This window comes from Lichenostomus cassidix, unplaced genomic scaffold (genome assembly GCF_008360975.1).
Source record: "Lichenostomus cassidix isolate B80296 unplaced genomic scaffold, HeHo_3.0 HiC_scaffold_33, whole genome shotgun sequence".
NCBI lineage: Eukaryota > Metazoa > Chordata > Aves > Passeriformes > Meliphagidae > Lichenostomus > Lichenostomus cassidix.
The window spans coordinates 952,209-973,881 of NW_028147632.1; the positions used below are offsets into that span (position 1 = coordinate 952,209).

The window sequence follows — 21,673 nt, forward strand, 5'->3', positions numbered from 1 at the left end:
TCATCTCTACAATTTTTCTACTACAAATATTGTTTATCTCTGCTTATCTCTCTCTCTAGACAGTTCTCTTGCTCTCACCCCCTCCCTCATAAGAAGATGTTTTCAGCCCCCTTCCCTCTTTCCAAACCAACAGCACGGGCAGGGGGCAGGGTGAGGGGTTTGTTCTCTGCTCAGTCCATCAGGGAGAGGGGTCCTCTACTTAGCCACGGGGTCCTTCCCACGAGAGACAGTCCTCTGGGAACTTCTTTGGCATGGCTCTGATCTCACGAGCAACATCTCACCCGAATTCTGCTGCAACATGAGTCCTCTTGTCCATAGGTGCAGACTCTGCCGAGCCGAGGCCAGGCTGCTTCCATGCCAGGAGCAAAGAAAAGGCCTTTCTCTCCCTTGCAAGACCTTTGCAGCTTGAACTCTTTAGATGAGACTCTCTCTGGATCACAGCTTCCTCCAGGCATCCACCTGCTCCTCTGGCGTGGGCTGTAGGTGGATTTCTGCACCCCTGTGGGCTCCATGGGCTGCAGGGGAACCTCCCGCTCCTCCCGTGGACTTCAGCACGGCTAGCAGAGGGTTTTCAGCTCCGGCGCCTGGAGGACCTCCTCCCCCACCTTCTCCACTCACCTTGGTGTCTCCATGTTGTTCTCCCTTCATATATTTTTACCTCCTCCTCCTCCTCTAGCTACAAAGAAGTGTGTGTCTACTTTTGTTTTTACTATTTCATAAATACGTTTTCACAGAGGCATAAATAGAACCTCTAATTGACCCAAACCTGGCCAGCAGCATCTCCATCAGTTTCAGAGGTATCAGAGATTGACTCTGCTGGACTTGATGAAAAACTACCAAAAATTTCACTCAGAACACACACAGGAGCCATCTTTGTGCCACTCCCCACCCCTCAGATACTTCTTCAGGCTTACTACACCAGCTACTGAGGGGTTTAAATTTCTCTTAGATGTTAAAGATACCTTGCTGATGTTCTGGGCCACTCAAAACCACTGCAGTCCCCAAGTGCCACCTCGCTCTGCGGGGCCTTGGGAGGCAGCTGAACCCCGACACGGCATACAGCGAACCCCAGAAAAGGCACTGAGACACCCTGAGCCCCCCAGAACCTCCAAACCCCATAGAAAAAGAGCCCCGCGAAAAATAGCCCCGCGAAAATGAGCCAATGGGAGAAGGCGTTGAGCGATTCTGATCCAATCCGAGCTCGCGGCGCTGATGACTCTCCAGTTCCCAGGCAGACCCGCAGCGCCCAGCGCTCCCCACCCCAACCCCACTTGCGCCGCCCCCTCGCCCCCAGCGCTTCCCGCCAGGCCAATTTGGGGAGGGGGTGCGTGGGGGGAGCCCAGGCCTGGCCCGGAGCCCAGCGCTGCCCCAGCCCGACCTGCCCCGGCTCCATCCCGGCTCCTCCCGCGGGATGCGACGGCGTGGGGAAAAGGGGGGAAAAGGCTGGGCGCTGGGCTTGGGGGGAGGAGGAGAAGGGATGGAGGAGGAGGAGGAGGGATGAGGAAGGAGCAGGAGAAAGGCCGGAGATCCGAGGAGGACGAGGCGGGAGGAGGAAGAGCCGGGGGAGGATGAAGATGGGGAGAGGAAGAGGAGGAGCAGGAAGAGGTTGGAGAGAGGAAGAGGAGGAGCAGCAGAAGCAGCGCGGAGCTCTTTGTCTGTCGCGGCCCCGGGAGCATCGGCGCCCCGCATGCCGCAGGTGAGGGGGAGGAGAAAGTCGCCCCAAATGTCTCGGGGGTCCCCGAGCGGCGTTTTTTCTCGGCGGGTGTTTGGAGCTTGCAGCTTCCGGGATTTTTTTATTCAACAATATTGTATTAATTAGCTGAAGGAGAAGGTGGTGGGATTTTGTAGAAGGAAGGGGAGGAGGAGAAGTGAGAGGAACAAGAGTGTGAGGAACAGTAAGGATAGAGGAGGAGCAGCAGGTAGAGGAGGCAGCCCAAGGTTCCAGCACTCCCTGTATCTGCAGCCCCCCACAAGGAGCAGGTGACTGGGGAGGGGGTTCCAGGATTTTCCTGGAGCCTAAATTTTGGTGTTTGTGAGGTTTGTTGGGGTGAATGCTCATGCTTTGGGTTTTTTTGGGCGTGATTCTTCATATTCTGGGGGGGCTTTTGGCTGAATCTTGATGGTTTTGGAGTTTAGGGTCTGTGTCTTATGTTTCTGGGATATTTGGGAATCTTGTTGGTTAGTGGTTTTTGCAGCCTTAAATCTCCTGGAGACTTGCAGAGCTGGAGCTGGGCAGGAGGAATCCCCAGGGCAAGGCCCTCAGCCCTTGTTTTTCCCCCAAAGCAGGATTTGTCATTGGCAAGGCATGGCCAGATGGAGGAAGAGGAAAAGGCCCAGAGATGCAGCCGGAGCTCGGAGCTGGGGGAGAAGCCTGAGGGCAGAGAGAAGCCCCACAAGTGTGGGGAATGTGGGAAAAGCTTCAGGTGGAGATCTCACCTGATTCGGCACCAGTGGATCCACACTGGGGAAAAGCTCTACGACTGTGGGGAATGTGGAAAAAGCTTCAGGCAGAGATGTGAGCTGATCCGGCACCAGATGATCCACACAGGAGAAAAGCCCTATGAGTGTGGGAAGTGTGGGAAGAGCTTCAGCCAGATGTCACACCTGATGCGGCATCAGGTGATCCACACCGGGGAAAAGTCCTACGATTGTGAGGAATGTGGGAAAAGCTTCGGGGACAATTCCTCTCTGAGTAAGCACAAGAAGATCCACACCGGGGAGAGACCCTATAAGTGTCCCAAGTGTGGGAAGAGGTTTCAGACCAGCTCCCATCTCCTCGTCCATGAGCGCATTCACACCCAGGAGAGGCTCTTCTGCTGCCCTGACTGCGGGAAGGGCTTCAAGCAAAACTCCACCCTCATCACCCACCGGCGCATCCACACTGGGGAAAAGCCCTATGAGTGTGGGAAGTGTGGGAAAAGCTTCACGCTGATGTCCACCCTGATCCAGCACAAGAGGATCCACACCGGGGAGAGGCCCTATGAGTGTCCAGAGTGTGCTAAAAGGTTTCAGACCAGCTCCTATCTCCTCCGCCATGAGCGCATTCACACTCAGGAGAGGCCCTTCCGCTGCCCTGACTGTGGGAAGGGCTTCAAGCAAAACTCCCACCTCATCAGGCACCAAATGATCCACACAGGGGAAAAGCCCTACAAGTGTGGGAAGTGTGGGAAGAGCTTCAGCCAGATGTCACACCTGATGCGGCACCAGTGATACACACTGGGGAAAAGGCCCTATGAGTGTCCCGAGTGTGGGAAGAGCTTTTCCAGGAGCTCTCACTTGACTCGGCACCAACAGAGGCACAAGTGAGGGAAGACCTGCGAGTGTCCCGAGTGCACGAAGAGCTTCATTGCTGCTCCAACTCCATCCCCAGTGGGAAGATCTGCAGTGGATGATCCCCAGTGATCCCCATTGGGCAGAATCCTGGTGACTCTCATTCCAGGTGATCCCCGTCAGATGGGGGAAATATTTTTTAAATGGTCAAATTTTCCTTCTTCTCTTGCTCTGAGTTTGTTAGCAATAAATTCAATTCACATCGCCAATTGCGAGCCTTTTTTGTGCACAAAGGTGTTGGATGAGGGATCTCTTAGCCAGGTCCTTCTATCAACTCAGGAAGCCTTGGTTCAATTTTGTCTCCCCATGGCGGCTGTGCAGGGCAGTGAGAGAGCAGCTCTGCTGGGTGCCTGGCATGGGGCCAGCGTCACCCCACTGCAATGTGCCATGGTCTCGCTTGGCCCTGTGCTCTGGAGCCAGCGCTGGTGTTGCTTTTTCCTTCCTGATGATTTTCTCTTTTGCATCAAAGGCTTGTGAAGTGCCCCCGCTGTCTCTGGCGTCCCCTGGGCGCCGGCAGCCGCGTCCCTTGGCCTGCTCCCCCTGGGCCGTTGCAGGGCGGCTGGCTGGGAGCTGCCGTGGGGGCCGTGGGGCTGCCCCGGGGGCTGCGTGCCGAGGCGGGGCCGGGAGGTGCGGAGAACTTGGTCGCTATTTGCAGAGCAATTGCGCCTTGGGCCCGGGCCCGTTGCAGGGCTGTTCCTCGTGCGGCTTTGGCCTCGGCCAGCCCGGGGGGCACTGAGAGCTCGGGGCTTGGGCTGTGCGCTGTGCAGAGCCCGCGCCTCGCTGCCCTTGGCTGGCTGTGCTGTCACTCGCAATTGTCCCAGCGCAATTGCTGCTCGGTGCCAGCGAGCGGGGACAAGGCCGGCGCCGGTGTCGCCCCCAGGCAGGCAGGCAGGGCTTTAGTGGGGCAGCAGCGGCGCCATGGTGGGAGCGTGTGTGCGGCCCGGGAGCGGCGGCAGCGGAGCTCGGAGAGGCTGTCCCAGCGCAGGTGGGAGCCGCGCTGCCTTGTGCCGGGGCTCGGGCTTGCTGCGGGCAGATGGAGGGGATGGAGGGGGTAGCAGGGGGGCTGTGGCGGCTTCGTTCTCCTGTTGAAGCACCGAATTGACTCCAAAACTCAGATGAAGTTACGAAGTAGGTATGTGTTTATTCCTGCTGGGGTGCATGGGGGGTAACCCCTCCAAAGGCATGCACACCTCAGCAGCACTTCACTAGGTTTATATCAGGTTACAGGTTACATATGCATAAAGTTAGACAAAGCCCCTATACATATTCATTACCTATCCCCGCTTCGTATTATAATGAGTTCAATGTTCATTGAAATATGCTTGTGCAAGCGCAGTGTCTCAGATTAATTGTGGTCAAGGGTCCCAAATGGTTAATGACGAGATAATCGATAGTCTTCTTCACAATGAACTCTTCACCTTGCTCCCTTGCGATGCTCCCTTGGTTCTTGGTCCAAGTCCAAGCCTGAGAACCCAACTGTACCGGTTTGGGGTCCAAGGGCGGGATGCTCGGTTACACTCAGTGGTTTTTCTGAATTATTTGTCTCTCTTCTCTCTATCGTCCCCAATACTAGGTAGGCACAAAATCATTAAGCAAATAATAAATTGTCTCCAGCAGGCAAATCTTCGTAAATCATTATCCAATCTCTGGCCTTCTAAATCAGTTCAAAAGTTATTATTATCCAGCTTCTAGTTCTTTTAAATTAATAATTTCTATTTTACCCTAACTCAGAAGGCCTTCCTTCACCTGTGCCTCCTCTGGTGTCGGGTCAAGGTAGAGCTCTGCGAGAATCTCTTCCCACACTTGGGACACTCGTAGGGCTTTTCCCCAGTGTGGATCCTGTGGTGCACATTGAGCTTAGTTTTCGATCCAAAGCTCTTCCCACATTCCCCACACTCGTAGGGCTTTTCCCCAGTGTGGATCACCTGGTGCTGCATCAGGGTGGACATCCGGCTGAAGCTCTTCTCACACTTCCCACACACGTAGGGCTTTTCCCCAGTGTGGATGCGCCGGTGCCTGGTGAGGGTGGAGTTTCGATTGAAGCCCTTCCTGCAGTCAGGGCAGCGGAAGGGCTTCTCCTGGGTGTGAATGCGCTCATGGAGGAGGAGATGGGAGCTGGTCTGAAACTTCTTCCCACACGTGGGACACTCATAGGGCCTCTCCCCAGTGTGGATCACCTGGTGCCGCATCAGGGTGGAGTTCTGGCTGAAGCTCTTCCCACATTCCACGCAATCGTATGGCTTTTCTCCAGTGTGGATCACCTGGTGCCGCATCAGGGTGGACATCCGGCTGAAGCTCTTCCCACACTTCCCACACTCGTAGGGCTTTTTCCCAGTGTGGATCACCTGGTGCCGGATTAGGTAAGATCTCTGCCTGAAGCTCTTCCCACATTCCCCACACTTGTAGGGCTTTTCCCCAGTGTGGATCCTCTGGTGTGTGATCAGAGTGGACATCTGGCCGAAGCTCTTCCCACACTCCCCACACTCATACATCTTCTCCCCTGTGTGGATCAGCTGGTGCCGGATCAGCTCAGATCTCCGCCTGAAGCTTTTCCCACATTCCCCACACTTGTGGGGCTTCTCTCTGCCCCCAGGCCTCTCCCCCAGCTCCGAGCTCCGGCTGCATCTCCGGCTGCCTTCCCGGCACAGCGAGGCTCTTTCCTCCTCGCAGCTCCCTGGGCTGCGTTTGCAGCTCCTCCTCCTGCGGCATCTCCGGGCCTTTTCCTCCTCCTTCATCCGGCCACACCTTGGCAATGACAAATCCTGCTTTGGGGGAAAAACAAGGGCTGAGTGCCTTGCCCTGGGGGTTCCTCCTGACCAGCTCCAGCTCTGCAAGTCTCTGGCAGTTTGGTGGCTGTAAAAACCACTAACCACCAAGACTCCCAAATATCCCACAAACATAAAGAAACAGACTCCAAACTACTACAACATCAAGATTTATGGAAAAGCCCCTCCAAAATGTAAATAATCACTCCCAAAACCACTCAAAGAATGAACATTTAGCCAAATAAACCTCACAAACGCCAAGATTTAAGCCCCGTGAAAATCGTTGATCCCCCTCCCCAGTCACCTGCTGCATGTGGGGAGCTGCAGATACAGGCAGTGCTGGAACCTTGGGCTGCCTCCTCTTCCTGCTCCTCCTCCTCTATCCCTACTCTTCCTCACACTCCTCTTCCCGTCACTACTCCTCCTCCTCTTCCTCCTACCAAATCCCACCTCCTTCTCCTCCTGCAGCTAATTAACACAATATTGTTGAAGAAAAAATCCCCAAAGCAGCTTGTGGGGGGCAGAGCCACATGTGAGTCACCCGATGGCTGCCCTGGCAGAGAAGCTTCGGTTCCAGGCAGCCAGGAGAGGAAGGAGCTTTAGAAATGCAAATGAACCCTGCTGGGGCAAAGGCTGGACAATGGAGCAGGGCCTTCTGGCCTGGGGGAGCAATTGGGCCAATTCCCTCTGTCCCTCAGCCCAAGCTCTGCCTGCTTGCACAGATGGAATTTGCACAGCTCAAGGCAAAGCCCAGACTGAAGAGATCTGACTCGGAGCACAAATTGCTTAAACTGCAAAAAAACCCAGCAAATGGAGAAGGTTGGGAAAACACCTCTAAAAAAAGAGGGGGCGAATCATCTCTCTCCTCACTCCAACATGTGCTAGCATTGTGGATGCTTTATAGAGTGTAATAAACCACTGGGGATTTTTGCTACCACAAGTTTAGGAAAATCAGTTGGGAATCCAAATATAGAATGATTAAATTAAACAAAAGTGCAAAATAAGGTCAGGAGGGAGCACCTCAAAAATATTTAAAAAAACTAAAATGGCCAGCAGAAAAAATCCTACAACACCACGGAGCAGACCCTGAGAATCCTAAGAATTCATATCAGATCCCAAAACCCATTGTGAATTTGAATTGTTACTAATTGATACAGACAGCTGCTCAGCCAAGCTCCTGCTCCATTCCTGAACTTCCACAAGCAGAACAAACACTTCCCAGACCCACGAATACTGAATGTTACACTAACTAGGGGTGCATATTAAGGGACACAGGCAGTGAGCAGAGAGGGAAGTCTGTACCTTCCAAGTACCTCAGCCAGAGTGTTGGAAAATATACCAGGTTAATTATTTTCTATAACTTTTTTCAAGGCTTTTCTTTGTTTGTTTGTTCACCCGGGGAAAAGGAATTTTAAGGTTTTTTTTCAGGACATTGTTCTGCCAGGTGAGGTCTGATGAGCTTAACATAACTACACACTAAGAGGAACCCAAAAGACAAAAGGCCATCAGCAGCCATTAACGAACATCAGCTCCAAACCTCACCTCTGGCTGTCTGGAGACACCTTGTCTGGCTAAAGAGAGATAAGAAGGAAGAGCTAATTAACATCAGAAGAGAAGAAATCTGGATCCAATACGAAACCATATAATAGAAAATGAGCAACATGGAACCAATTCAGACTGACCAAAAACCCTGCTATGAGTTTTGACTGTATAAAATACCTGAAAAATCTTGTAAAAGTTACATGCCATAGAATGATTCTCTCCACAAACCCGGACTCTCTGTATATGGGGTGATTCCCGAGGTACATCCTGGACACAACAACATCCTGCTCAGACAATAAAATATTGCCTTCACTCTCTAACGTTAAAAATCTTGTTGAAAGGTTTTATGTTTTTCGCGCAGGTACGGTGACAAGAGGGCAAAGGGACAATGAAACGCAGCCGGGAAAACGAGCATAAAAAGGAGGCTGCGTTTTACAGACCCCATGGCAAATGCCCCACGGCCTCTCCCTCTGTCCATCCATAAAATCACTTTCACACGACTCCTCTGTCTCCTGCGGCCACACAAACCTCTGGCCACGCGGATTTTCCCGCACACTGCCGCCGACAGCGCAGCCACCTCTGTCCTACCCACAGAGAGCGGGACGAGCCAGCGCTGCTCCGGCACCGCCTCCTGCCGAAGCAGCAGCGGTAAGGAGACCGCGGGCAGCCGCTCCCTCAGCGGCCTCAGGCCAGCGGCAACACGGCGCCACAGCCAGGGAGGGAGGGAGACGGGGGAACGAAGCCACTACAGCCCCCCCGCCGCCCCCTCCATCCCCTCCATCCGCCCGCAGCGAGCCCCGAGCACCGGCACAAGGCAGCGCGGCTCCCACCTGCGCTGGGACAGCCTCTCCGAGCTCCGCTGCCGCTCCCGGGCCGCACACACGCTCCCACCATGGCGCCGCTGCTGCCCCACTAAAGCCCTGCCTGCCTGCCTGGGGGCGACACCGGCGCCGGCCTTGTCCCCGCTCGCTGGCACCGAGCAGCAATTGCGCTGGGACAATTGCGAGTGACAGCACAGCCAGCCAAGGGCAGCGAGGCGCGGGCTCTGCAGAGCGCACAGCCCAAGCCCCGCGCTCTCAGTGCCCCCCGGGCTGGCCGAGGCCAAAGCCGCACATGAGGAACAGCCCTGCAACGGGCCCGGGCCCAAGGCGCCATTGCTCTGCAAACAGCGACCAAGTTCTCCGCACCTCCCGGCCCCGCCTCGGCACGCAGCCCCCGGGGCAGCCCCACGGCCCCCACGGCAGCTCCCAGCCTCTGCCAGCCACCCTGCAACGGCCCAGGGGGAGCAGGCCAAGGGACGCGGCTGCCGGCGCCCAGGGGACGCCAGGGACAGCGGGGACACTTCACAAGCCTTTGATGCAAAAGAGAAAATCATCAGGAAGGAAAAAGCAACAGCAGCACTGGCTCCAGAGCACAGGGCCACACGAGGCCATGGCACATTGCAGTGGGGTGACGCTGGCCCCATGCCAGGCACCCAGCAGAGCTGCTCTCTCACTACCCTGCACAGCCGCCATGGGGAGAGAAAATTGAACCAAGGCTTCCTGAGTTGATAGAAGGACCTGGCTAAGAGATCCCTCATCCAACACCTTTGTGCACAAAACAGGCTCAGAACTGGCAATGTGAATTGCATTTATTGCTAACAAACCCAGAGCAGGAGAAGAATAATTTGGCCATTTAAAACACATTCCCCTAACTTGATGGGAATCACCTGGAATGGGGGTTACCAGGATTCTGCCCAATGGGGATCACTGGGGATCATCCACTGCAGATCTTCCCACAGGGGATGGAGTTGGAGCAGCAATGAAGCTCTTCCTGCACTTGTGACACTTGCAGGGCTTCTCTCACTGGTGCCTCTGTTGGTGCTGAGTCAAGTTAGAGATCTGTGAGAAGCTCTTCCCACACTTGGGACACTCGTAGGGCTTTTCCCCAGTGTGGATGCGCCGGTGGGTGATGAGGTTGCCGTTTTGCTTGAAGCCTTTCCCGCAGTCAGGGCAGCGGAAGGGCCTCTCCTGAGTGTGAATGCGCTCATGGACGAGGAGATTGGAGCTGGCGTGAAACCTCTTCCCACACTTCCCACATTCATAGGGCCTCTCTCCTGTGTGGATCATCTTGTGGCGGCTGAGATGTGAGCTGTTGCTGAAGCTCTTCCCACATTCTGCACAACTGTAGGGCTTTACTCCTGTGTGGATCATTTGGTGCCGCATCAGGTGTGACATCTGGCTGAAGCTCTTCCCACACTTCCCACACTCATAGGGCTTTTCCCCAGTGTGGATCCTGCGGTGCTGCATCAGGATGAACAGGTAGCTGAAGCTCTTCCCACACTCCCCACACTCGTAGGGCCTCTCCCCAGTGTGGATCACCTGGTGCCGGATGAGAGTGAATTTGTGCTGGAAGCTCTTCCCGCAGTCAGGGCAGCAGAAGGGCCTCTCCTGGGTGTGAACGCGCTCATGGAGGAGGAGACTGGAGCTGGTCTGAAACCTCTTCCCACACTTAGGACACTCATAGGGCCTCTCCCCAGTGTGGATCTTCTTGTGCCTGATCAGGTTGGAGCTCTGACTGAAGCTCATCCCACATTCCTCACAATCGTAGGGTTTTTCTCCAGTGTGGATCCTCTGGTGCTTGATCAGCTCAGATCTCTGCCTGAAGCTTTTCCCACATTCCCCACACTTGTGGGGCTTCTCTCTGCCCTCAGGCTTCTCCCCCAGCTCCGAGCTCCGGCTGCTTCTCCGGGCCTTTTCCTCCTCCTCCATCCGGCCACGCCTTGGCAATGACAAATCCTGCTTTGGGGGAAAAACAAGGGCTGAGTGCCTTGCCCTGGGGGTTCCTCCTGACCAGCTCCAGATCTGCAAGTCTCCCGGGGGTTTGTGTCCATAAAATCCCCAAAGCACCACCATTCACCTCAAAACCCTAACAGCATTTCCCCCTCTCTGCTCTTTTCACTTTGGCCTCCTCAGGGTCTCCCTTCCCTGCACTCATGGGGCTCCCGTGGCTCCCGGGCTTCCCTATTTTCCAGGGTCCCGCTTAGGAATGATCCGGGGGGTTTGAGGGTCCCAGGGGTCCCTTCTCCCCTCATTCTCTGCTCCGCGCCTCCAGGGATCCCAGGCTTCCCCCTTAGCCACGCTCCCCCCTCTCCAGCCTGCCGGGGCTCCCCCAGCTCCGCGATCGCACCTCTCCGCTCACCCCACTCCGGGGCTCCCGCCCTTCCCCTCCACCGCTCTCCCGGGGGGACCCCATGCCCCATGTCCCCCTCCCACCCCGACACCGGGCCGTGCCCACCTGCAGCCCCCAAAATATCCCCCTAAAGGGCCATTGGCGCCTCAGCTTTGCCCTTCCGCAACAACCAAACATTCCCCCGCACAATCAAACCCTCCCAGCCACCCTTCACGAGATTTGTGGCTCAATCCCGGGAGCTGCGAGCTCCAAACACCCGCCCAGAAAAAACGCCGCTCGGGGACCCTCGAGACATTTGGGGCGACTTCCTCCTCCCCCTCACCTGCGGCATGCGGGGCGCCGATGCTCCCGGGGCCGCGACACACAAAGAGCTCCGCGCTGCTTCTGCTGCTTTTCCTCTTCCTCTCTCCAACCTCTTCCTGCTCCTCCTCTTCCTCTCTCCTCCTTCCTCCTCCCGCGGCTCCTCCTCCTTCCTCCTCCCGCCTCCTCCTCCTCGGATCTCCGGCCTTTCTCCCGCTCCTTCCTCATCCCTCCTCCTCCTCCTCCATCCCTTCTCCTCCTCCCCCCAAGCCCAGCGCCCATCCTTTCCCCCCCTTTTCCCCACGCCGTCGCATCCCGCGGGAGGAGCCGGGATGGAGCCGGGGCAGGTCGGGCTGGGGCAGCGCTGGGCTCCGGGCCAGGCCTGGGCGTCCCCCACGCGCCCCCTCCCCAAATTGGGCTGGCGGGAAGCGCTGGGGGCGAGGGGGGGGCGCAGGTGGGGTTGGGGTGGGGAGCGCTGGGCGCTGCGGGTCTGCCTGGGAACTGGAGAGTCATCAGCGCCGCGGGCTCGGATTGGATCAGAATCGCTCAGCGCCTTCTCCCATTGGCTCATTTTCGCGGGGCTATTTTTCGGGGCTGTTTTTCTATGGGGTTTGGAGGTTCTGGGGGGCTCAGGGGTCTCAGTGCCTTTTTTGGGGTTCGCTGTATGCCGTGTCGGGGTTCAGCTGCCTCCCAAGGCCCCCAGAGCGGGGTGACACTTGGGGACACACGGGGTTCCCCATTCCCGATCCATCCCGCGGTCAGTTCTGCCCCCCAATCACAGCCCCACCGCGGGGCCCCCCCAAGTCCCTCCCCAGTGCCCCCCAAGAAACGCGACCGGAGCCAACTGGGAAGCTTTATTGGGAGCACTGGGAGCAGCCAGTTGGGGTCAGAGTGACAGCAGGGCTGGGGGGACACGTGACACCCCAAAATCAGCATGGGGACAGAGCGGGGGGTCCCGGCCGGGCCCGAGGCCACGGGGAGGGGCTGCGGCCGGCGGCGGCTCAGGAGCTCTGTGGGCAGAGAAAAGGGGGTGACACCGGGCTGGGGGGCCCCGGGGGGAGCACAGCCGCTGCGGGGCAGGGGGGACACGACCCCCGGGATCCCCCCTCACCTTCTTGCGCAGGTAGAAGCCGAGCCCCAGCGCCAGGAAGACGAAGCCCAACACGAAGCCCCCGATCCCCGTCAGCATCTTGCTGCGGGCAGCGTCCGGCGGCATCTCTGGGGGGTCAGCAGGGCTCAGGACCCCCAGAAACCTCTCACCGACACCCCAAGCCCCTCCAAGCACCCTCCCAGTCACCCCAGCCCACCCAGGAGCCCCTGAAACCCCCTCCCAATTCATTCCCAGCCTCCCCAGGGCACACCAAAGCCCCTCCCGTCCCTCTCAGCACCCCACAACCCCTCCCAGTTGCCCCCCACCGCCCCAGGACCCCCAAACCCTCTCCCAGTACCTTCCCAGCCCCACCAGGACTCACCAAGGTCCCTCCCAGTCTCTTCCCAGCACAACCAACCTCATTCCAACCTTTGCTTTTCCATCCCCAATCTCCTTCCAGCCCCTCCAGCCTCACTCCAACTCCCTCCCAGTTCCCCCCAGCACCCCCAAACTCCCTCCCAGTTCCCCCCAGCACCCCCAAACTCCCTCCCAGTGCCCACCAGCACCCCCAGACCCTCATCCCACCGTCCCCAACATCCTTCCAACCCCTCCCCAGCCCTCCTACACCCCCAAGCTCCTCTCCCAGTATAAACAAGTCTCTCTCCACCTCCCTCCCAGTTCCCCCCAACACAGCCCAATCCCCCTGCCAGCCCCCCCAGTGCCTCCCCCGCTCCCCCCGGCGCTGTGGGCTCTGGCCGTACCCCAGTGCCGCCTCAGGGGCTGCTCCAGGCTGACGTGCTCCACCTGGCAGGTGTAGGTGACCCCGTGCCGGGGGGGCGTTTCCAGCAGCACCAGCAGCTGGTAGGTCCAGTCCCCGTTGGGGAGCAGGTCGGTGGTCACCACTTGCTCCGATAGCTCCTGCTGGCCCTGGAACCACCTCAGCTGCACCTGCGCAGGGTAGAAATCCATCACGGAGCACAGCAGGCAGCCGGGCTCGGGCTGGGAGCTCGAGGGCACCAGCGAGATGGACACGCTGGGATGGTCAGAGGACTTGGGGATTCCCCCAGTGCCGCCCAAGCCGCAGGGAATTGCTCCAGGGATCGAGTGCTGGGGGAAAAGGGAATCACCCTTCTTGCATGCCAACCCCACCTTTCCCCCCCTGTCCTCCACTTTCCCACCATTCCCCCAACCCACAGACCCCTCCAAACTCAATTTGGGTGTCCCATCCCCCTGCTGCTCTCTTTCAGGGTCTGAGCTCCCTCTTTTGCCCTGCTGGTCTGCTCCTTCTCCATCGTCCCCCAATGCCCAACCCTCCTGCCCCGTGCTTGGTTTTGGGAATTCCCAGCCCTTCCTGCTCAGTCTGGGTGTCCCAACCCCCCTTCCACTCAATTTGGGCAGCTCCTGGCAGCTTTGTTCTGGGAGCAATCCCTGAGTTTGGGGATTTTTGGGATGCAGTTTTGGAGGGGGACAGCTCTGTCTGCCTTTCCCCTCCCTGCTGTGGCCTCTCAGCTGCCGCTGACACCCTGGGGTGCTGGGATTTCCTTCCTGGGGACAAGGACGTTCATTCCCTTCCAGGAGCCCAATGCCCGCCTGGGGGTCCATCCAGCTCAGGGGGTCCTTGATCAGCTGCCCCAGAGCCTCTGACAGGTCTCCCAGCACAGCCAGAGCTGCTCAGCTTGGGGTTCCCAAAGCCCTCAGTGACCCCCAAGTCCCTGCCAGGAGCCCTCAGCTCCCTCAAACATCCTCAACATCCCCTGGAAGTTTCCCCCATGGCACATCCATGGCCCTTTCCCCACATGTCACTGGCCATGTCCCACCATGTCCACACCCACGGCTGTGTCCCCAGCCTGTTCCCACCAATGGCATTGTCTCCCACAATGTCTCCATCCATGCCTGTGGCCCCCAATGACCCAAGGAATGGCCATGAGCCTCTGCAGGCTGAGCACCCACAACTCTCTCAGCCTTTCCTCAGAGCAGAGGGACTGCAGCCCTTGCAGCATCTCCATGGCCTGCTCTGCACTCCCTCCAACAGCCCCAACAGCTCCTTGCTGTGCTCAGGAGCCCAGAGCTGGGAGCAGGGATGAGCCCTGCAGGGCCTGCAGCTTCTTGGGCAACAGCAGGCAATTTGGTGTTCTCCCTCAAGAGGAAGTCAATACCCGCTGGGGCTGAGGGATAAAATCAAGGCAATCAAGCCTGTGCTGGGCAGAGTTGTGCTGCCAGCAGCAGCTCCTTGTGGAGTCTGCAGGGATCCGTCAGGAGCAGATCCCAGGTGTCCCCTTGCCCTGGAGCCCATCCCATGGGTGCATTGGGATTTGCCTCTACAGGTACCAAGTGTGTCCAGAGACACCGCAGGGACAGTGGCACCTGTGTCAGTGGAAGCTCCCCATGCACAGGGACCCCCAGCCCTGGGGTGGCCGTGCCAGCAGCCCCAGACACCTCCAGCCCCAGGAACCTGGAGCGACCCCAAACCCCAACGCTGCGTGTGCTGCTGTGCCCAAAGGAATTGCAAAGAAAGCTGAGCTGTGGAAAACGAATGACAATTTATTTACAGAAGAGCAGCAACAACAACGAGCTGCAGAAAATATTTACAATAGAAGAATCTTGATAACAACAACAATCTATAGAACGTATTTACAGTAGAACGTTCTATCTAAAAACTGGAAAATAACATATTTACAAAAAATTACAACGACAACTGGAACAACAACTGGAACAACTGGAACATATGTACATGTTGGCTCGCCACCATCTCCATCAGTTCTGGAAGAGAAGGAAGCAGCAGGGTCACTCCAGCCCGGCCCTGAGGGCTGTTCCCTGTGCCCCCAGGCTGGCACACGCTGGCTCAGGGGTACTCTGCTGCCAGCACTGAGCCTGGCTGGGGCTGGGAGCCGTGCCTCAGGCACTGGCACGGGGCTGGTGTGGCCCAAAGCAAGCGCAGGGCAGGCCAGGCGTGGTGCTTGTGCCGCCAGAATCCAGGGATCCCCCCGGGGCACTGTGTCCCTGAGCAGGGCCACCCAGCCCAGCCCCAGCCTGGCGGCAAGGGACCCGCTGTGCCCGTGGGCAGGGCATGGGGAGCACCTGCCTGTCCTGCTGCTGGCTCATCCCAGGACCATGGGCTCCTCCTCATCCTCCTCGTCCACCTCCCTAGCTTCTTCTTCATCCCTCACGTCCACTTCCATCTCCTCCACATCCTTTTTGACATCAACCTCCATCGCCTCTTCAAAATCCTCCACATCCACCTCCATCATCTCCTCCTCCTCGAGCACCATGTCCACATCCATGGCCTCCTCAGCATCTCTGGCAGGCTGCAGCAGGTAGCACAAGCTCACCGTGGGGTCCCTTTCCCACACCATCCCCACAGGGCCCCAGCCCGCCCGGGCAGTCGGGGGGTGCCCAGCTCCATGGAATGCACTGTACCTCCGCTGGGACAGGAGAGCACATCTTGCTGGGGCAGGTGGTGAGAGCCAGGCAGCAGGATGAACTCAGAACTGATGGAACCATTTGGACTAGTTGAACAGGCTGCAGGGCACAGGGAGCAGTGTGGTCTCCTCGCTGGCCACTGGGTCAATGGTTGTGTTGTGCTCAGCAACAGGTGCTGGAGGCTGCGCCCGCAACGTGGGTTGTGACATCAGAATTGTGGGAGCTGAGATGTCACAGGAGTTCCAGGGCCACTCTGCACTGGGGGCTGGAGATCGTAGAATGTCCAAATCCTTGCATGATTTGGCTTTGACAAGACCCTTAAGATGGTCTCACTCCAGCCTGAGCGACCTCCCAGCAGCCCGGGATGCTCAGGACCACATCTAAGCTGGCCTTGGATGTTTCCAGGGCTGGGGCATGCACAGGCTCTCTGCACAGCCTGTGTCAGTGTCTCAGCAGCCTCTTTGGGAAAAAAAAAAATTCTTATTCAGATCATGGCCTAGTCAATCTCTTTCAGTTGCCAGCAATCCCCCCTTCTCCTCTCGCCACTGGCCCTGTTGAACACTCTGTCCCTATCTTTCCTCTGGGCCCCTCCAGGTGCTGCATGGCCACAGTGAGACCTTCCTGGGTGCTCCTCCTCTGCAGGCTGAGCAGCCCCAACTCTCTCAGCCTTTCCTCAGAGCAGAGGGACTGCAGCCCTTGCAGCATCACCATGGCCTCCTCTGCACTCCCTCCAACAGCCCCAACAGCTCCTTGCTGTGCTCAGGAGCCCAGAGCTGGGAGCAGGGATGAGCCCTGCAGGGGCTGCAGCTTCTTGGGCAACAGCAGGCAATTTGGTGTTCTCCCTCAAGAGGAAGTCAATACCCGCTGGGGCTGAGGGATAAAATCAAGGCAATCAAGCCTGTGCTGGGCAGAGTTGTGCTGCCAGCAGCAGCTCCCTGTGGAGTCTGCAGGGATCCGTCAGGAGCAGATCCCAGGTGTCCCCTTGCCCTGGAGCCCATCCCATGGGCGCATTGGGATTTGCCTCTAGAGGTAGCAAGTGTGTCCAGAGACACCGCAGGGACAGTGGCACCTCTGTCAGTGGAAGCTGCCCATGCACAGGGACCCCCAGCCCTGGGGTGGCCGTGCCAGCAGCCCCAGACACCTGCAGCCCCAGGAACCTGGAGCGACCCCAACCCCCAACGCTGCGTGTGCTGCTGTGCCCAAAGGAATTGCAAAGAAAGCTGAGCTGTGGAAAACGAATGACTATTTACAGAAGAGCAGCAACAACAACGAGCTGCAGAAAATATTTACAATAGAAGAATCTTGATAACAACAACAATCTATAGAACGTATTTACAGTAGAACGTTCTATCTAAAAACTGGAAACTAAACAACGTATTTACAAAAAATAACAACAACGACAACTGGAACAACAACTGGAACAACAACTGGAACATATGTACATGTTGGCTCACCACCATCTCCATCAGCACCAGCAGAAGAGTGGAGGAAGAGAAAGAAGAGAAGGAAGCAGCAGGGTCACTCCAGCCCGGCCCTGAGGGCTGTTCCCTGTGCCCCCAGGCTGGCACACGCTGGCCCAGGGGCACTTTGCTGCCAGCACTGAGGCTGGCTGGGGCTGGGAGCCGTGCCTCAGGCACTGGCACGGGGCTGGTGTGGCCCAAAGCAAGCGCAGGGCAGGCCGGGGGTGGTGCTTGTGCCGCCAGAATCCAGGGATCCCCCCGGGGCACTGTGTCCCTGAGCAGGGCCACCCAGCCCAGCTCCAGCCTGGCGGCAAGGGACCCGCTGTGCCCGTGGGCAGGGCATGGGGAGCACCTGCCTGTCCTGCTGCTGGCTCATCCCAGGACCATGGGCTCCTCCTCATCCTCCTCGTTGATTTAGGGTAAAATGGAAATCACTAATGTAAAAGAGATAGAAGCTGGATAATAATAATAATAATAATAATAATAATAATAATAATAATAATAATAGTAATAATAATAATATTTTTGAACTGATTTAGAGAGCCAGAGATTGGATAATGATTTACTAAGATATACCTGCTGCAATTCATTTATTTTTTTCTTGATGAATTTGTGCCTACCTGGTATTGGGGATGATGGAGAGAGGAGAGCCAAATAATTGAGAAAAGCCACTGAGTGTAACCAAGCATCCCACCCTTGGACCCCAGGACCGGTACGAGTTGGTTCTCAGGCTTGGACGTGAACCAAGAACCAAGGGAGCATGCGCAAGGGAACAGGGTGAACAGTTCATCGTGATGAAGAGTATGGACCATGTCATAATTAATTATTGGGACCCTCGCCCACAATTAATCTGAAGACACTGCGCTTGCGCGGACATATTTAAATGAACTTTGATCTCATTATAATACGAAGTGGGGATAGATAATTAATATGTATAGGGGCTTTGTCTAACTTTATGCATATGTAATCTGTAACCTAATATAAACTTAGTGAAGTGCCACTGAGGGTGTGCATGCCTTTGGAGGGGCCCCCCCCATGCACCCCAGCTGGAATAAACACATACCTACTTCATAACTATCTGAGTTGTGGAGTCAATTCCGTGCTTCATTTGGCACCCCAGGTGGACAGGATTTGCCTGGCTGCAGGATCGACTGAGGGGCTGACATCCTAGGCGCGCCCCGGGATTTTCCTGGAGGACCTTCGCTCCTCGGCCGCTCACTGCGGGGGCAAACAACGACCACCTGCTACAGCGGAGAAACGGTATGTGTTTTGGGTATAGGGAAGCCTGTAAGTCATATACACGTGGCTAGGGCTGCTGGTAAGACACAGAGAGACGTCCTGTGTGCAGCGTTGTCCCTGAGTGGTGAGCTTGCAAGCAACTGGTTAGGGCTGGCTAAGGGAGATCGGTGAAGTAATTCATCGTCCTTAGCTGGCAGGGGGGATTCACTGTCCGATAGAGTGGCCGCGAGCGATTCTGGTGGTGAATCGAGTGGATCCCTAAGGAAACTACTTTGAAAGAGAACTAGTTTGAAGTATTTTTAACACCGGTGTTGTGTATGTGTGTGGGGTGCAGATTAGTCTGCATGAGCAAATGATTGATTAAGTGTGAGGAGTGGTCTAATAGAAGTGAATATTTGGGTATGGTTGTGAATTATTAGCTTTGGTGTATGAGTGTGGAGGTTTTTTTTGGAATTTTTGTTGTACTTTGCTGTTGTGGTCGTAAAAGCGCTTGTTGTGTTGTATTACGTGTTTATTGTGGTGTTAGGGTGAGTGAGTGTATGCAGTTGCTTGAAATTGTTGTGGTAAGTGAATAAAGAGAAACTTTTTACCGTGGCCAGTTAGAGACACTTTTTTTCGGTGACTACATCAAAAGAACATAACTGTGCCACAGTATGATTTGTGGGTTTGCAGGCTTGCAGAGTTAAGAGATACTATTTTTATTGACCTGTCAGAGAGTAACTGTGCAGGTTGTAAAGAGAATAAGTTGGTGCATTATAAAAGTTTTGTGTAGACAAAATTACCAAGTTCTTTTTTAGCAGCGGAATTGTAGAATATTGAGTTAATTTACTTAGTGAACTTAGGAGCATATAAAGAGTGGTTGCCTTTTATTTCTTTTCCTTTTCTTTCCCCTTCCTCCCTCTCAGTAATTAATCTTGATTTATTTTTCTTCCCCTCTCTCTCGTACCAGCTTGGCTTTGAGTGAAATAAATGAGATGCTTGTCTGATGCCAAAAATACCTTTCTGTTTTGAGTGTAAAAATAATCACTGTAAGGTTTGGGCATTGTGTGAGTGTGCTGCATGCCACAGAAAGTGGTATTGTGTGTTCCGTTTGAGATCAAAGTGGTGTCCAGCGTGTGAGGATTCTGAAATTCAGGCTCGATATAAGATAGCCGAAACAAAAAGCGGAGATCTTAACGAAAAAGACAATGTTACTATTGTGACTGAGTGGTCAGAAGCAGCTGTTATTGCTTTAGTGTGTGGAAAGAGTCATCTAGTTCCTGAAATCTGGTTAGTGTGGGAGGAAAACTGGGAAAAAACAGTAAGGCAGTGTGAAAAGAGGTTTGCCTGGAAGAGAGATAAAACCAAGAGAAGGAAATAGATAAAATAGGAACTGGGCAAAGCAAAGAGGTTCCTAAAGCAACTCCACTTGGCTGTGTTTTAACACATTGGAAGGAAATTGCAGGGAGTGGAGGTACAAAAGATAAAAGAACTCTTATCAAATTTACAACTCAGTGGTGGCCTTTGTACAAGCCAGATGATGGAATTAGGTGGGCCTCCACATGGGTCTCTAGACTATAACACTCTATTACAGTTAATGCTGTTTTTAAGACGGGAAGGAAAATGGGGTAAGGTCTCTTATGCTGATATGCTTTTTCTTTTCGAAATCACCCTGAATGGCAAAGAGATTGTGGGATTAGACCTCCCACCGACCCTATGGTATTAGCCCTTGAAAAGGAAGATAAACACAAAAGGGGAAAAATTAAGAGATGTTGCTCCTCCTGCAGCATTGGAGAGTGGTGTATAAAATCAGATAAAGTTTATCAAGAAATGCAAGAACATGATTTAACTGATCTGCTTAAGCCTCCCCCTAGGAGACAAGATGATGTGGACTCGGAAGGAACACTGACTCCAACTCCCTCTCGTCCAGACAGCCCTGTCGCATCTCGGACCAGGAAACAGGTGCTACAAGCCCCCCTAAGGGAAGCAGTGGGACCAGAGGGAGAAGCAGTGCTGATTAAGGTACCTTTTTCTACAATTGACCTAGACGCATGGGAAAGGGTGGCCAAAAATTATCGGACTGATCCAGTAGGTACTGCTAAATGCTTGTGATTTGTAATTAAACAACACAATCCAGATTGGAGTGACATGCATTTGCTATTGGATGCATTAACTGAAACTGAAAAACAATTAATTTTAAAAACAGCAGGGGATTTGGCAGAGGACTTTTATAAAACACAACACCAAGATGTAAAAGATTATTTTCCACTTCAAGACCCACACTGGGATCCAAACAGGTCAGCAGAAAGGCAAAAATTAAAGGATTACCAGGAATGGGTAGCAAAAGGGATGGAAAGGGCCATTCCTAAAATCATCAATTGGTCAGCCTTATATGCAATTAAACAGGGTCCTTCCGAGCCACCATCTGATTTCCTAGATCGCCTGAGAGATGCCATGCATCGCCACACTACATTAGATCCTGAATCTGATATAGGAATACAGCAATTAGTAATTGGAGCAATCTACAGGGGATATTAGACACAAGCTTCAGAAGCTTCGGGGGGCGGATGCGAGAAACTCAGAGACCTTATTAAATGAAGCATGGAGAGTATTTAGCTATCGAGAAGAAGGGTACAAACAAGGAATGAGAAAGTTAGTAGCAATAGTAGGAGAAGAAAGAAAAGAAAAATATGAGCAAGGACCATGCAGGCAGGGACCACCCAGACAAGGCCCACCTAAGTTAGGTAAAGACCAGTGTGCTAACTGTAAGGAATTTGGTCATTGGAAGAACCAATGTCCAAAAAGAAAACAGAACAACGAGCAAAGAAGACGGGGTCGAGAACCAGTCATCACACACATGAAAGAAGACTGAAGAAGACTGGAGGACTCCACCCTAGCGGATCCACTGGTTATAATGAAGCTAGGGGAAAAAGAAAAAGAAATAGAATTTTTGGTGGACACGGGGGCAACACACTCGGTTTTAAATAAAGCTTTAATGCCGGTGTGGGATGATTATATCATGGTCCAAGGGGCAACTGGTCAATCTGAAAAAGCATATTTTTGCAAATCTTTAAAGTATAAACTGGGAAAGCAATGGGGTATTCACAAGTTTTTGTACATGCCCAGATCTCCAAAAGCCCTTTTGGGCAGAGACCTATTGGAACAGTTACAAGCAACCATTTCATTTAAAGATGGGGAAATTACTCTGGAGGTAAATGATCAACAATATGTTGAAATACTAAGTTTAATGCTAACAACCACAGAGGCTGAGGGAGAAATTAGTGAGGAAATTATGAATCAAGTATTCCCTGGGGTACAAACGTACCTGGAAGAGCTAAAAATGCACCTCCGATACAAATTAAGTTGAAGGAAGGGAA

The 21,673-nt window shown here is 54.6% G+C and overlaps 4 protein-coding genes, 1 long non-coding RNA gene and 1 pseudogene across 6 annotated transcripts in view; 1 reads left to right on the forward strand and 5 right to left on the reverse strand.

Moving 5' to 3' along the window:
* LOC146421333 (uncharacterized) overlaps nucleotides 1–11,358 on the reverse strand; it is a 55,307-nt gene extending 43,949 nt beyond the window's left edge. Inside the window, exon 1 of the mRNA XM_085047445.1 lies at nucleotides 11,131–11,358. Coding sequence (XP_084903571.1) covers nucleotides 11,131–11,139 — 9 coding nt within the window. The 5' untranslated portion in view covers nucleotides 11,140–11,358. The remainder of the gene's footprint in view (nucleotides 1–11,130) is intronic.
* The window catches only part of LOC146421325 (uncharacterized), a 155,209-nt pseudogene that overhangs the window by 116,016 nt on the left and 17,520 nt on the right, over nucleotides 1–21,673 (reverse strand). Inside the window, exons 3-5 of the transcript XR_014848719.1 lie at nucleotides 9,483–10,271; nucleotides 8,139–8,142; nucleotides 5,067–5,408 (exon numbers count right to left, since the gene is read on the reverse strand). The product of XR_014848719.1 is annotated as an uncharacterized LOC146421325 (transcript). The remainder of the gene's footprint in view (nucleotides 1–5,066; nucleotides 5,409–8,138; nucleotides 8,143–9,482; nucleotides 10,272–21,673) is intronic.
* LOC146421328 (uncharacterized) overlaps nucleotides 1–21,673 on the reverse strand; it is a 238,099-nt gene that overhangs the window by 89,903 nt on the left and 126,523 nt on the right. The window lies entirely within an intron of this gene.
* Nucleotides 1–21,673, forward strand: part of LOC146421331 (uncharacterized) — a 144,333-nt gene that overhangs the window by 47,323 nt on the left and 75,337 nt on the right. The window contains exon 2 of the mRNA XM_085047532.1: nucleotides 2,287–2,436. Within this exon, the coding sequence (XP_084903658.1) occupies nucleotides 2,287–2,436 (150 nt within the window). The remainder of the gene's footprint in view (nucleotides 1–2,286; nucleotides 2,437–21,673) is intronic.
* Nucleotides 11,948–13,286, reverse strand: LOC146421337 (class II histocompatibility antigen, B-L beta chain-like). The gene is made up of 3 exons (XM_085047522.1): nucleotides 12,960–13,286; nucleotides 12,220–12,326; nucleotides 11,948–12,118 (listed from the first exon to the last, which is right to left on the reverse strand). The coding sequence occupies exons 1-3, from the start codon at nucleotides 13,165–13,167 to the stop codon at nucleotides 12,110–12,112; spliced, it is 324 nt and encodes a 107-aa protein (XP_084903648.1). The 5' UTR covers nucleotides 13,168–13,286; the 3' UTR covers nucleotides 11,948–12,109.
* LOC146421338 (uncharacterized) lies at nucleotides 15,157–15,731 on the reverse strand. The gene is made up of 2 exons (XR_014848717.1): nucleotides 15,616–15,731; nucleotides 15,157–15,503 (listed from the first exon to the last, which is right to left on the reverse strand). It is a non-coding gene; the product is annotated as an uncharacterized LOC146421338 (long non-coding RNA).

Coding starts and splice junctions, on each gene's coding strand:
- LOC146421337 (XM_085047522.1), bottom strand. CDS start 13,167: ATGGATTTCTACCCTGCGCAGGTGCAGCTGAGGTGGTTCCAGGGCCAG. Junction 12,327..12,959: donor GCCCCTGAGGCGGCACTGGG/GTACGGCCAGAG, acceptor CTGACCCCCCAG/AGATGCCGCCGGACGCTGCC.